Here is a 15,011-nt window from a genome sequence, read left to right as displayed (position 1 = left end):
GCTCCATTCTCGTGCTTGTTGTCTGGGCTGGGGTGCTGGGGAGGCGCGGCTGAGCCGGACTGGGGGTTGGAGTGGCTGGGATGGGTTCTGCTGGAGCATGGGCTGTGTGTGGAGGGGCGTCCTTTTTCCAGGAGGGAGCGTGAGGGACCGTCCCAGGCACCCAAGTGGCCCTTCATGACGTCCAGTGGCATTGCTCCCACCACGCTCTGGCTGAACAAACTCAAGCGCATTCAGATTCAAGGAGAAGGGGATATAGTCTCCCCTTTTGAGTGGGAGGCATCAAGGAGAATCTGCAGCCATTTTTTTTAAAAGCTGTATTTATATTTATATAAATACAAATGTGAGAAAAACTAAAATCCTTAACTCTCAGGGCCAAAAGGGACCATTAGGGATTATCTATTTTCATCTCCCATCCATGGCTCAACTCTTCTTTACAACCTTCCTATTATCTCGTTCCTGGTCCTCTGCATCTTATGACTCCTGTCATTCACTCTTGCTGTCAATTTTTCACTCCACAGACAAAATGATTCATCCAGCATACCAATTTGCTCCTGAACATCATTTTCCCTCACCCTCTCCATTGAACTAAAACCTGCAGTGCCCCAGTGGTCTGGCCAACCCACCTCTGCAACCTTATCTTATGCCCACCTTGCTCTTCCCAATCTAGCCGTGGCTACCTTCTTTCGGTTCCTTGTCCTCATGCTATTACCTGCCCCAGGGCCTTTGCCTATGCTTTTCTCTCTATGTGGAATACTTTCCTTTATCCTCTTTGCTTGATTAGCCCTCTATTCATTCTTTGGATCTTGATAGTCACTTCCCCAGTGATGTGCTCTCTCATTTCCTTGATCGAGTCCCATGGCATGCTCTTAAGGATGATGCATCTTTCATCTGTCGTTTTTACACTTGTGAGAATGTTTGCTTTACATCCACATCTGCCCGAGAACTGTGAGCTCTATGAAGCCATGGACTATGTGTGTTTTTTTCTTTTATGACATTCCTTAACTCAGATTTGGGTCCTCTCCACTCAGCCTTTTAAAGCATCTTTACTGTCAGAATACTCTCTGAATTGTGGGGAAGGGTAAACTGACTCTCCAGGGTCAGCGTCAGGCACCAACGTTTGTCGGGGAGCCTTGAAGGCCCTAGTTTTCATGTGACTGTTGTATCCTACTCAAGATAATGTTTCTCTTCATAAATAAGATATTCCAATAAATAGGTATTCCAATAAAATTACCACCTCAGCATGCTGATGAAAAACTCCACAAAAAAAGTGAAGAAAAATGGTCTCTAGTGGATTTCTTTTTACCAGATTCTGTTGTTTTCCCAATTAGAATTTGGTGCTCCCCAAGAGAGCTTTTATTAAAACTCTGTTTCAAACAACTCCTGGGGAAAAGTTTCCACAGACCATTTTTGAAAAGATTGGTATGCTACCCTCTCCTGTGAGAATCCCGGATGCTGTTCACCATGTATTTCTGTCTCCACCTTCTGAGCGGGTGAAGTTGTGAAGTTTCAAGGCTAAACTTCAGGCTACCTTTGGGGTTGGCTGAGGCCACGTGACTGGTTCTGACCAATCAGGTGTGGGAGGAAACGGTAAGCTTCGCTTGTGGGGTAGGACACTTAAATGCTGAAGGAAGATCCTCACTTTTAAAAAGGAAAGACCTGTTCTGTCAACAACAACAACAACAACAAAACCCTAGAAATATTATATTCCTACAGGTTGTTGCTAAATTTGAAAAAAAATGGAGGAAAAGAAAGAAACTAGAAGTGTTAGACATGATTGCTGGTTTTCTGGTCTGGGTCCCTTGGGAATGAGGATAAGCAAAAGACCCCTCTGACAAAGGGTGAACAGGTAACACGAGCAAGAAACTAGCCTTTGCTGTCATCGCAGTTTGGGTATTTTTTGTTATCGAAGCACAATTTACCCTAGCCTATGTAGAAATTGGTTCCAGGGTGGAGATGGAACTTGATGTGTGTATATTTCCATGTACATCAAGTAAGATCTAAGACTAACATCTCTGAAATCCTGAGCACTCAGATAAACGTTTCCTCCTTTATAATTGTTCTGGATGGGTCCTTTTAGTCACAGCAGCAAAAAAGCTGACTAAAGCACATCCCTACCCTCTCTTCTTGTGGGTTAGCATCCATATATCAGAAAGAACATTCAGCTTTTGGTGTTTGGGGACTGGCTTCTTTCACTTAGCATGATAGTCTCTAGATCCATTCATTTACCAGCAAATGCCATAATTTCATTCTTCTTTATGGCTCAATAATATTCCATTGTATGTACACACACACACACACACACACACACACACACATTTTCTTTATCCATTCATCTGTTGAAGGGCACCTAGTTTGGTTCCATAGTTTGGCTATCGTGAAATGAGCTGCTATAAACATTGATGTGGCTGTGTCACTGTAGTATGCTGATTTTAAATACTTTGGGAGATGTTTTACATCATGAAGAGGAAACCGGTTTCTAAAGAGGGGTGCTAATTCTCAGACAGGAGTGAGATTCCTGAGGTACTCAAGGCTTCTCAGTTAGATACAAAACACTTACATTATCACCCAATCACCCATTCTTCTTCCGTCCTGTTGGCAAGATTTTTTGTGCAAGAGTTTGTGGGCCATCCTACTGAAAGCAAAAAGTACTTGGCTTACAGCATTCTTTTTGAGTTACAAGGCTATTTATTTGAAACAAGATAAATTCTTGTTTTGACTCTTGAATCCATGAATTGAACTCATGGTCAAGTCTATTCCCGTGAAAGTACAAAAGACGAAATCATGCATAAATATTACCCAACATCTAAGCAACAAAAATGGACTCTAAAATGTAACTGGAAAACATGAAAATGCAGAATGACCTTATATGGATTCTATATTCACCCATGTTCTCAGACTGCATGCAAAGTGTGAAGTTGAGGCTGCGAACAGGAAGGATTGAGGTGTGAAAGCAAGATCGGCCCTCCACGTAACACTGCAACTGACTCGGGGTGAATGGCTCCTTGGGCTGCATGTGGTGATATAGAAGCACATCCATTGCAAACTATGAAGCATTTCCCAGGGTTTGCACATACTTGAACGCAATACTGTGTACATTTTGGTGTCCTAAAGCTATGTACCTCTTGCCATTGATTTGTGTTTAAGGCGAGGTTTGGCTAGCAGAGGCCAGAGGGAGCTTTGCCTCTGCAGGTAGGAGCCCTGATGATTCTGATCTGGTTATAAGGAGCCACTCAGGCTAAGTGAGGCTTGTTAGATGACTTGCCCAGAAGGGCTTGGTATTGCTTACAAAATGGATCATCAACAAATCCTTTAAAGATGGTTATAGTATTGGCTTACACCCCAGCATGTTCTTAAAATGACTTGAGGACAATTTCTTGAGCATCTGTAAATTCCAAGAATGGAAAATTAAAAAAAAAAAAAAAAGAAAGCAAAGGGTTGGGAAATTTGTTTTTCATGTGTTCCCTAATTCAGACTGAAATATATTCCTTACTTTTCCAAATCTTACAGAAGACAATGGTAAAGATCATTTCAAGGAAAAATTACTACTTAGCTTTTGGGACTGCAGAAAATCTTGCGGATTCTAAAAGCTCCAATGTAATAAGACTTTAGCTGTAGTTGTTTGCTCTTTTGGTTGGCAGAATGCCATGTGAAGAACAGGTACCAACCTGAGAAAAGCATGGTGGAGAGGAAGCCCCGCACAGGAGAGAGGAGCCTCCACATCCAGACCTGCTTCTGCCCCTGATCAGTTATGTGGCTTCCTTCCGGCAAAGGGTGTCCCTTGTCTGGACCACAGTGTCCTCTTTCATTGGACACACAAACATAGGGCGCAGAGCCTGTGACAACAGCTCATTTGTTTAGTGCGTCTCTGGAAATCTGTCCTTCTGCGGCAATAGTGATTTCATTTGCTGCTCACCATGGCCCAGTGGGTAGTTTGGATGTGCTTGTTGTCACCATCTCCATGTGACAGTCGTGCAGACACTCATATGCAGCTCCGGGGGCTGAGGATATGAGCAGACCCATAGTTTCTGACTTTCCCTCTTGACGTGATTATTTATACCAAATAGCCCTAGGTAGAAGGTTCTAGAAGAATCTTTAAAATATTAATTAAGGACATTTAGTCACTCTGCACCACCAATCCTCAGGAACTGTGGAAAGGGGAATCATCAGACAGGATAGGTGAAGTTCCCAGCTTCCTGAGATTTCATCTCCTGGTTTCCTGTGGAGCCCCCCCCCCCTAAGGTTTCACACATTAGTTCTGACAGCTCTGGTCTCCGCAGGTGCTTATAGTGACACCAGGCCTTGTGAGAGGTGTCTCCTGTCCTAGGTTGGGTGAGTCATTTTTCTTTCTGAAACAGCCTAATCTGAAAGCAATCTCCTTTGCTACTTGACTCGGTGTGAACGATAGCATCAGGGATCCTTTGAAACCCAGGAAGAGAACTATGTTTCATCGGCGCCATCATTCCAAACAGGCAACCTCAGATATTTCTCTAAGATGCCTTAGAGACCTAAAAGAAGATCCATGCTCAGATGCATAGTCCTTTAAGCGTGTTGGGCATATGAGTTTCTTGGAGGAGATTTACTTTTGGTGTCATTGGTCATGACAGGTAGCTACCTTTTTTTTCTAAATTGTGAGTTTTATGGTTCAAATCTCATAGGTGCTACAAGATATTTTTAAAAAATGTTTCTATGAGTGCATTATAGCTATTCATAATGTTGGGGTTCCTTTGGACATAGTCACTCGTGCATGGAATGTCATTTGTTCCCAGTACCTCCTTCCTTCCTCCCTCTCCTTCTTCCCTGCATCCTGTTCCCCCTCTTCTACTCCACTGGCCATCTATTTATTTCTCCCATCTATTTATTGTTTTTAATAATTGGTACTCTATAGGTAGGTATGAATGAAGGTAGATTTTTTTTTAAAAAAATAATACGTGAATATCTTTCACATTTTTGCTTAAATATCCCTTCATCAAAGAATGCTCTCACCAACCCCATCCTGTGGATATTTGTAGAGATTTAACTGGTTGTTTGAATAAGCTCTAAGACCAGGAAGGGCCTAGTCTTGCCCACTCCTCCAGCACCTTCCTGATTCCAATGCCTTACTGCAAATACTTTGTTTCACAGGAGCAGATAATCTGCAGATCCACGTCACCCCAACCCCGGAGCCATTTCCTCATGGGAAGTTGTTACCAATTTCACCAACATGGCCTTTCTCGGAAGTCAAGTCTTCTTTGGCGGTGGACAGAATCAAGAACGTGCTGGAACAGTCCCCTGATAACACGAGCTTGCTGCAGTTAGCCCGGACACCTCCGCCCAGGGCGCACCGCAGGGCCAGGGCTCCCGTGGACTTCTCTCCTTCCCTTTACCAAGGAAGCGGACAGAGCGCCTCCCTGGAGCCCTCTAAAGATTCCAGCGAGTCCCTGGTCCAACCTCCAGGGGGAAGAGAAGCAGCGGACGTGTCAGGTTTGCCTCACGCCCGCATGCTTCCCCCGTGGTCCACAGTCCCATCGGTGACCTTGAGTGCCGTCCCCCCATCTCAGCCGCGGGTAGGGACTCCTTCCCTTTCGGAGCGTCCCCTGAGATCAGATATGCTCCCACTTCCTCCTCCACCTTCATCCTCTCCATTGACCTCCAACTCACCTCATTCCATCACCTCCTCTAAGCCAGCAGAGCCTCCCACCCCTGTGCCTTTGTTCCCCCAAATAGCTCCTCCCAACTCCTCCTCAGCCCAGACTGTGGCTAATGCCCTCAACCCAGCTTTTGACAAAATGAACCACATTCCATCCCCAAATGCCCAGGGTTCCATAGGTGTCCCTCATCTAAGTTTTTCTGGATCCTTAACAAAGCAGTACTCTGAACTATCCCCCAAAGAGGGTCCCCACTCTTCAGGCTCACCCACACCTGGGGGTTTAAGCTCCATGGCAGAATTGGCCCGTCTGCCTCCCCCGACCCTAGCACCTGGAGGTCTTCCTCGCCTTCCAGGTGGGACCCCCTCATGGTCCATGATGGAAGTGGCTTCGAATCCTGCATCCACCCACCCAGTCCACACTGCGGGGGCTAAAAGAGCGCACAATGGGGTGTCTTTGCCAACTTTTAAGAGCACGGCAGCAGCGACCCAGGCGGCTGAGCTTTCATTGTTTCGGACTGCAGAATCAGTGACCATAGAGATGACCAGCAGAAAGCTAGCCCCTGCTACTACTGCAAGTGACCCTGCTAACCCACCACATTTGTCAGCAGATCCAGAGAATTCCAGAAGGCCTGCCCTTTCAACCGAACACACATCTTCGGTGCCTGCTCTGCTGCCTTTCACTCCTCTGGGTCAAGGGCAAGCCGTCCTTTCTGGGACAGTTCCCGCATCGCCATCAAATGGGAAAGGCAACCTTCCCTCCGTGATTGACGTCCTTCAGCCTACAGAAGAGCGGACCTTGCCATCCCTTGTACCTGAAATGCCCACACCTCAAGAAGGAGGCCATGACGGGGCCCCTCCCGCAGCCACAGACTTGTTCCTCTCAAGGAACCTTCCTGATCTTCTTTCCACAACTTGGACATCTCCCCTGCAGAAAGAGGTCAGCGTGACAGCCTTTTTAGGGAAAAATAAAAAGGCAAATGTAACTATTCCGAGCAAAGAAGTTCTGAGTCCTCGCGCTGTCAATGGATTCCGCTCTGACTTTAGCTCCAATCCAATGTCATCTCCCGTCATTACAACATCAGGAACAAACCTCCTTCCTTCAGGGTCACCTCCAGCCTCCAGACCCACCATTCAGACCACCCACATGGTTTTCCCATCTCCTGGCTTCGCCAGCACCAAGTTGGAGACTGACACAGCAGCTGGGGGCCATTCTGAATCGCCAGTTTCTGCTTCCAAGCAGGTGACAGCATCTCCCTCCTCCGCTGATGCTGATGATTTCTCAACAATGGGAGACATGAAAAAGCCAACAACCACAGATGTTTTCTGGAGTTCTCTTTCAGCAAAAACAGGAACCCTTTCCAGAGATTCCACAATATCTGGCTTGCAGCAGCAAACAAGTGATGGTCCAAATGGTCACACAATTAACTCCGCCAGTTGGGAAGTTCGTTCAGCTGCCACTTCTCTTCCCCGGGGTTTCACTTCAGCTGCCAAAGCAGTAAAATCTCAGAACATCAAAGATACTGCTGGGCAATCAGTGGCTGCAAAAGGCTTCAACTTCCAAGATCTGGTCCTTAGGACAAGCACCAACCAGCCTGTGCAGCAGTCGGATGTCACCTTGGCCGGAAATCATACAGACTTCTGGCCCACAAGCCATCACAACCACCCCAGAGACTTCCAAACAGCCAAGGTTGAATATTACCCATCCACAAGTCAACATTCTGCCCAGTCAAGCCATCCTCTTTGGCTGACCTGGCCACGTCTATCTTCTACAACAAGCTTGCAGGACATGCTTTCCGATGGAACGGATACAGGGTCCCACATTTCCAGTGACATCTACCCATCACCCAGAATAAATACTTCCACGTCATTCCGGAGCAATCTTGGCCCTCAGTCAGCTGCTGAATCTCCTCCTCTATCCACCAGTGCCTTCCCCAGGACCCCCTCCAAAGTGCTGCAAGCTTCTCAGCACCCCAAGAAATGGACAGGTGCCACCACTAATGCAGGTAGTTTGTTTCTTGGTACCCAAAAAACAGGTATGACTGCTTTCGGGACCAAAGCATCCTCCAGCTCAACACCCAGCTTTGCTCTGAAGGCACATACCTCCCCTTCAGAAGTGAGAGTCAGCAGCCCAAGTAGACATGTAGTTGACCCTCTACCCATTTCATTTTTTTTTTATTTTTTTGAGAGTGTTCAGAATTTGTGCCCTTTTTACCAACCATGGCTTGGCTGTAAGCGGCATTCTCATTAGGGTTAATTACCTTAATGAGCCTAAGTTGTTTTGCTTGCCAGCCCAGAGAGCTGCCACTCTTCACCCCAGCTAACCCATAGGTTCCCTCCATTCATCATCAGAACAAATGGTGTGTGTATTCCCGGCCAGTGACGAGCTTTGCCTCTTCTCTCTTTACAGTGGACTCCTCGGTGTCATCCAAGGTAGAGCCAACAACAGCAGCAGCAGCAGCAGCCGCGGCCACATGGTTTCTGAGGAAGTCGAGTCCACAGGCGCTATCTGCGGCCCTGGTGGCCAAGGGCACCGGCAGCAGCGGCTTAACCAAGAGCGGTTCCACCACTGCTCTAGCTAAAAATGTCACCAACAAGGCAGCATCTGGCCCAAAGGCAACAGCAGGGGCGATCCATACAGCCCTCCCGTTCACGCCAACCTACATGTTTGCCAGAACAGCACACACCATGAGCACACACACAGCCATGCAGGGGGACACGGGTGCTGCCTCGGGCCTGTTGTCCACAACACACCTCCCCAGGAAGCCACAAGCCATGCACACAGGCCTCCCAAACCCCACCAAGCCAGAGACGCCGAGGGCATCCACCCCTCGCCCGCTGACGGTCACCGCAGCGTTGACCTCCATTACCGCATTAGTGAAGGCCACCCGCTTGCCCCCTTTGCAAGCAGAAAACACGGATGCTTCTCTCCCTGCTTCGTCCACTGCGGTGGTCACAACTGGCAAAACAGCGTCCAACCTGGAATGTCAGATGTCTGATAAACTCCTGGTGAAGACAGGTGAGAGGCCACTGTCCTTCTGGTTGGATTTGAAAGCCACAGCTTGGGCTCAGAGAGGTAGCAGGATTGTTTCTCTTTGAGATCAATGTTTCTCATCCGGGGTGACCTTGTCTTCCTTCCCTCAGGAGACATTTGGCCACATCTGGAGACATTTTCAGTTATCTGGGATATTGCTAAATACCCCACAATGCACTGGACAGCCCCAGACCAAAAAAAAAAAAAAAGAATAATCCAGCCCAGAATATCAGTATGCTGAGGTTGACCAACCTTGATCTTCAACAAGTGTCAAAGGAGGGGAGGAGCATGAGGTGACATGGATTCTAGTTCTAGGATCAGTCCTGACACGAGAGGCCCCTGGGAAACCACAGAGTTTCCCGTAGGTCTAAGAATGCCAACGTGCATCGTGTTTTGCCTGCAGAGTGCATCAGGGATGTCTCGCATGAATAAATGATGTGATTTGTTTCATACAAAGTCTTGGAAAGGGCTGCAGAATTCAGAAAAGCTCTTTGTCATGTTTTCTTAATCAGCAGATACAAAAAGCGCAGCTACGGTTTACAAGGTGGGAGCCCCGGATTTATTTTTCATGTTTAAAGGGGAGAGTTTCTTGAAAAAGCTCTGCAGGCAGCCCTAGAACCGTGGGCAAAGCGGGATGCTGTCTTTTTAGCCCCAGTTCCCCGTGGTAGCAGAGCAGCCCTGGAATGCACAGGGTGCTTTTAATAGTGCGGTAGTGTCTGCTATAAAAAGCATTAGACAAATTATTTGAGAGAGCATGCCAATGCTGAATGCTCGCATCCCGCCTTCCTCCTCGCCCTGCAAAGAATTAAATGAAATTATATCTTGAGACATATCCTTTTCTAAAATGGGAAATCGTGAAACTAGGCCTAGCAGAAAGTACAGTATCTCTTTCTGCTTCTTAATAAATGATCCCATCTGGTTTTCCGCTCCCCCTCCCCACTCTCTCCAGACCCACGCCTTCTCCTCTGAGGGGCAGCCTCCCACCCCCATGGATCCTCTCCTCTCTCTTCCTTCCCTCCCCGCAGCCCCAGCCATGTCTAACCAGCCACCAGCTGCTTTCAGTTCTTCCTCCTGAAAAACCCCGTCTCTCATCCTGGTTCACACCACCACTTCCTGGGTTCACGCTGTCGTCCTCATTCACCGAAATTTCTGCAACACTAACCACCTTCCTCTCTCTGCCTGCAGAACCCCACCCTCCAATCTGCTTTGGAGTCTGCAGTCAAGGGAACCTTCTCAAATGCATTCCTTTGCTGAGAACTCCTCATTTCCTGTTGCCCTAAATTTGCACACTGAAGTATTTCACTTCTGTCCCTTGCATCTTTACACTTGGCGTTCCCTCTGCTGGTACTGGGTGGGGGCAGTCCCTCCCCTCCCCTAGCTCACTCCTATTATCCTTTGAGACTCAGCCAAAGCATCAGTTCCCATGGAAACCTTCCCTAATCCCAACCCCTTTTTCAACTCAGCGCTGGATGCTCCTCTCAGAAGCATCTAACAGCGTCCTGGGCTTCCCTTCCAATAGCACGTGTCACATTCAATCACAGATGCCTCTTCCCCGTCCTGCATCTCCATCCCTGTCTCCGTCCTTCCCGTTTCAGGGTTGTCTGGGGCTGCAGCATCCAGAGCAGGGCCCCGCCCCAGAGAGCCTGGCTTTCAAGGTCAGAGGCAACATGTGTCAGAGATGAAGTGCCACCAGCGTAATCTTTGTCTGTCAGGGCCACACAAATGGCTAAGACTTTCTTTCCTTCAAACTTTAGCAGGACCAACAAAGCCTCTGTCCCAGCCAATCCCCTCATTGGTGGGCCTTTGCTTCTCAGCTTTGTTCAGAATTTGTAGGAGATGGTGGCCAGAGGAGGGGAGGGCATGTTCATTATGAGGTTGGGACCTCACTCTGATTACCATGCTTGTTTCCTCCCTTAGTTCTCTTTATAACCCAAAGGAGAGGGCAGAGCCTTGAGTCCCTGAAGCTCAATGTAGCCAGAGGGCTCACGCAGGCATTGCGGAAGGCTTTCCACCAGAACGACGTCTCTGCTCACGTAAGCTCCTCACTTTGCACCCAGCTAACCCGTCTCCATCTGCCTCAGGGGTCCAGGTGTTGTTTAGATTGTCTTCATCCTCCCCCCAACACCCACATTTTCCAGAAGTGGAATCTTTCTTCATTTTGGTAAATGACTGTGGCTGGAGATGGGAAACTGAGACTAATTGCCTATGTTGATTTTTTTTTAAAAAAAGCCTGGATATATTGTTTTAAACGGTTCCATTTTCCCATTGTGTAGGGAGAGCATTTAATATTGTCTGTATAATTTTCCAGAAACCATCCATTGCTTTTTCTTTTATCTTTCACACCATTTTAAATAGTGATTTATTTCTGGACATTTAAAAATCATTCTGACTTGTAAATTGAGTCCAACTTTGCTAAAATTGCCAGCAGCACACAGGGAAGTAAACATTTCCACCACCCCGCCCCCCGAACACTTCAATGCCAAGTACTGTTTAACAACTGCTGGCTGATTTGGGTGGCATGTCCAAGTGATGGAAGCTTTGTTTCACACTCTTTTGGTTTGACTCCAAGTGTTAGAGCAGTAAATGTGATTGGCAGTCAGTGGACTCCCTTTTATACCACTTAGAAATATTGTTCCGGCTTCTTCCTTTGATGTTCTGATCTACAGCTGTGTTCAGCTCAGTGGTCCCCTCTCCGCCCACCACACCAAGGACTAGCAATGGGTTTGGCACATAGTTTATGGGTCCTTGTCAGTCTCTCTTCTACAATTCTACAGAAGAAAGAGAGAGATAAAGAGGGGGGGGGAGAGAGAAAGAAAGATGGACAGGAAGAGAAGGAGGGAGGAAGGGAGGGGAAAAAAAAAGGAAAGAAACAATAGAAACATACTCCATGGGATGGTTGTGTGGTTTCTACTCCAGAAATTTTACTTGACCATTGAAATGTGAATGTTCCCATTTAGTCGCCTGATGAGGTTTTCAATAAACTTCAGCCGTTCTCCAACTACCCACACAGCTTTCGTCTTTTCTGCACCTCACCTCAGACCCAAATTGGTTCACTTTAAATTTGTTTCTTTCAGTTCTTTAAATATATTTTTGTTAGTTCTAATTGATTATACACAATAGTAGAATGCATTTTGACACATCATATATAAATGGAGTAAATGATGTAGAGTTCTGTTTGTACATGATGTAGAGTTAACAGAGGTTGTGTAATCATATATGCACACAGGGTAATAATGTCTGACTCATTCAACTATCATTCTTATCCCCATGCCCCCTCCCCTCCCTTTACTATCCCCTGTCTCGTCCAAAATACCTCTATTCTCTCTCTCTCCTTGTGAATTAGCATCCTCATATGAGAGAAAACATTTGGCCTTTGGTTCTTTGGATTTGGCTTATTTTGCTTAGCATGACATTCTCCAGTTCCATCCATTTACCAGCAAATGCCATAATTTCACTCTTCTTTAAGGCTAAGTTCACTTCAAATTTTTTAAAACTATTTTTTAGTTGTAGATGACCACAATACCTTTTTGTTTTATGTATTTATTTTTACATGGTGCTGAGGATTGAACCCAGTGCTTCACGTGTGCTAGGCAAGTGCACAGCTGAGCTACAACCCCATCCCTCACTTTAAACATTTTAAATGCATTTCTTTTGAAAGGATATTTACTATTACCACCAAACGTGGAAATAAGGATCATTTGCCACAAATAAAAGATAGTGGCAAAATGAGAATCATGGGACCCAAACAGCTTGTTAAATCGGACGCTATTCCTCATGTCTCTTTGTTTGTTTAAGAGAAGAACTAGCAAGGGTCAGGGAGGTGTTGAAAGCAAATCGTTCCTGACCTGGCTTTGGCTTGTTCTTTGAGCTAACTAGAAGGATTGAAAGGGGAGTGGTTCTCTCATTGGGTGAGTTGGCTGTCATTTCAGCCTGTTTATGGTCTGCCCTGAAGCTTCTCTTGTTCCACCTATAATCATCTTTTTTGTTAATTTATTTATTAATTAGGTATATATGACAGTAGAATGCATTTTGATTTATTGTACCAACTACAGCACAACCTTTTATTTCAGTGGTTGTGTATGATATAGCGTCACACAATATGTGCAGTCATACATGTACCTAAGGTAATGATGTCCATCTCATTCTATCATCTTTTACACCATCTTTAGTAAAGAACCAATGATAATGCACCTTGGAGGGACCAAACCACACCCATCCTGTTGCAAAATCCATTACCTTGTTTTTTTTTTGGTAAACACACATGACACTTTTTATTTTTATCTTTTTTTTTGTGTGTGTGGTGCTGGAGCTTGAACCCTGGACCTCATGCATGCCAGACAAGCTCTCTACCACTGAGCCATGTCCCCCACTAGTCCCACATGACTCTTCTGGTGGATATGCAAAAATGAGGGGGAAAGCAGGCCTTGAAAACACCCTGACATGAGAGGTTCTGTTTTACAAGATGAAAAGAGTTCTGGAGATGGGTGGTGGTGCTGCGTACCCATTATATATGTTTTTAATACCATTGAACTGTACAGCTAAAGACAGTTAATAAGGTAGATGATATGAGATGTGTACTTTGCCACAGTAAAAAAAATTGGAGACACTCTGCAAGTGCTCACTAAGGAAAGGTCCCATGAGTGAGCACACAGTGAGAAGGCAGCTGTCTGCAGAGTGGGAAAGAGTCCTCCCCAGAACCTGACCATGCTGGCCAACTATGGTCTCAGACTTCCAGCCCCCAGAACTATGAGATAATAAAATTCTTTTGTTTAAGAAAAAGAAACACCAATCAACAAACAAACAAACAAACAAAACACTGGGGATATATTTCTGCAATGGAGTACTTGCCTATCATGCATAAAGCCCTGGGTTCCATCACCAGCACCACCAAATAAATAAATAAATGGGGGAAAGGGTAGGTTATGAAGCAATATCTAGAGTGCATGCATATATGTATATACATGCATATATTTATATGTGTGAAATATACATGTATTACTAGGGGGACTGAAAGGAAATAAACTTAGAAGTTGTTGTATAATCATATTACAGTGATGGTGGATATATTAGAGGCAATTGTTATTCTGTCTTCCAGAAATGCTGATTGTCTAACAAGCATTATATTTATATATTTATAAAGAACTAAAAACACTCAGAACTCTTAATATAAACATCAAAAAAAGGAAAACAAAATAAGAATAAATTCTGAAGCCTCCAAATGTTCCTGTTGAGATAGAAAGAGCTCAGGTCATTGGGTGACCCTTGACTCAGCTGTGAGACAAGGTCTCTGTGACTTGTCTGTGCCCTGGCCTTGAACCAATGTCCCAGCCAAAGATAGAGCCAAGTCTGAACAAGCCAAGTCTCTCTGCTTCTAGATTAAGGAATTTACTTTGTTTACTTCTTGACCCGTCTCCTGAAGATGCCCCACTTAATTTATCATTTCTGCCTTTTAATTCTAACAAGTGAAGAGAAACATAATAAAACTGTTTTCCCCAGCATCCCATTCGCTGGAAATTTTGTCTGTCCATTATCTCTTCTCTTCCTTTCAGGTAATAATGAATGCTCACAGGATTATACTGAGGCACTTCAAAATATACAAAAGCAGATTTAAGGACTGGGGATGTGGCTCAAGTGGTAGCGTGCTCGCCTGGCATGCACGCGACCCTGGGTTCGAATCTCAGCACCACATACAAATAAAGATGTTGTGTCTGCCGAAAAAAAACTATAAAAAAAATAAATATTAAAAAATTCTCTCTCTCTCTTAAAAAAAAGTGATAACCTTCATTTTTTTTTAAAAAAAGCAGATTTAATTCAGTCCCGTGTCGATTTGTTGTAAATTTTATTTTGATGTATTGTCATACTTCTGCTTTAATCCGTGCATGATGTACAAGAGGGTTAGAATGTTTGTGGAAGGAGAAAATCCTATTCCCCTGCCTTGCTAAGTAACAGTTGTGGTTCTCAGAAGCACTAAGAACTTAAAGTACTGCGGAAATAAACAGTGAGTTCTGGGGGGTCCATTTGTTTTGTAGGTGGACATTCTGGAACATTCTCACAACATCACAGTTGGTTATTATGCTACCAAAGGAAGGTTGGTATACTTGCCTGCTGTTGTGATAGAAATGCTGGGTGTTTATGGAGTCAGCAACGTCACTGCAGATCTGAAGCAACATACCCCAAACTTACAGTCTGTGGCCGTCCTTGCCTCCTCATGGAAGCCCCAGCCTGCAGGCTACTTCCAGCTGAAAACAGGCAAGTAACTCAGAAGGAAAGGATTCCTATGCAGTCTAAGGTCAGGGGCGGTACTGAATGGATACCTGTCTAAAAACTCCATTGCCATTTTATATTAATTTTCTC

At 45.4% G+C, this 15,011-nt stretch overlaps 1 protein-coding gene across 8 annotated transcripts in view; it reads left to right on the top strand.

The window, feature by feature from the left end:
* Positions 1-15,011, top strand: part of Kiaa1549l (KIAA1549 like) — a 256,249-nt gene that overhangs the window by 143,991 nt on the left and 97,247 nt on the right. For 4 of the 8 annotated variants that reach the window (XM_078046263.1, XM_078046262.1, XM_078046261.1 and 1 more), the window contains exons 2-6: positions 5,122-5,460; positions 6,235-7,629; positions 8,034-8,642; positions 10,575-10,690; positions 14,687-14,906. In XM_078046263.1, coding sequence (XP_077902389.1) covers positions 5,122-5,460; positions 6,235-7,629; positions 8,034-8,642; positions 10,575-10,690; positions 14,687-14,906 — 2,679 coding nt within the window. Of the gene's footprint in view, positions 1-5,121; positions 7,630-8,033; positions 8,643-10,574; positions 10,691-14,686; positions 14,907-15,011 lie in introns of all 8 variants that reach the window. The other 4 variants (XM_078046267.1, XM_078046265.1, XM_078046266.1 and 1 more) reach the window with 2 other exon arrangements.

This window comes from Ictidomys tridecemlineatus, chromosome 4 (genome assembly GCF_052094955.1).
Source record: "Ictidomys tridecemlineatus isolate mIctTri1 chromosome 4, mIctTri1.hap1, whole genome shotgun sequence".
Classification (NCBI taxonomy): Eukaryota; Metazoa; Chordata; class Mammalia; order Rodentia; family Sciuridae; genus Ictidomys; species Ictidomys tridecemlineatus.
This window is presented reverse-complemented; position numbering and strand designations above follow the sequence as displayed.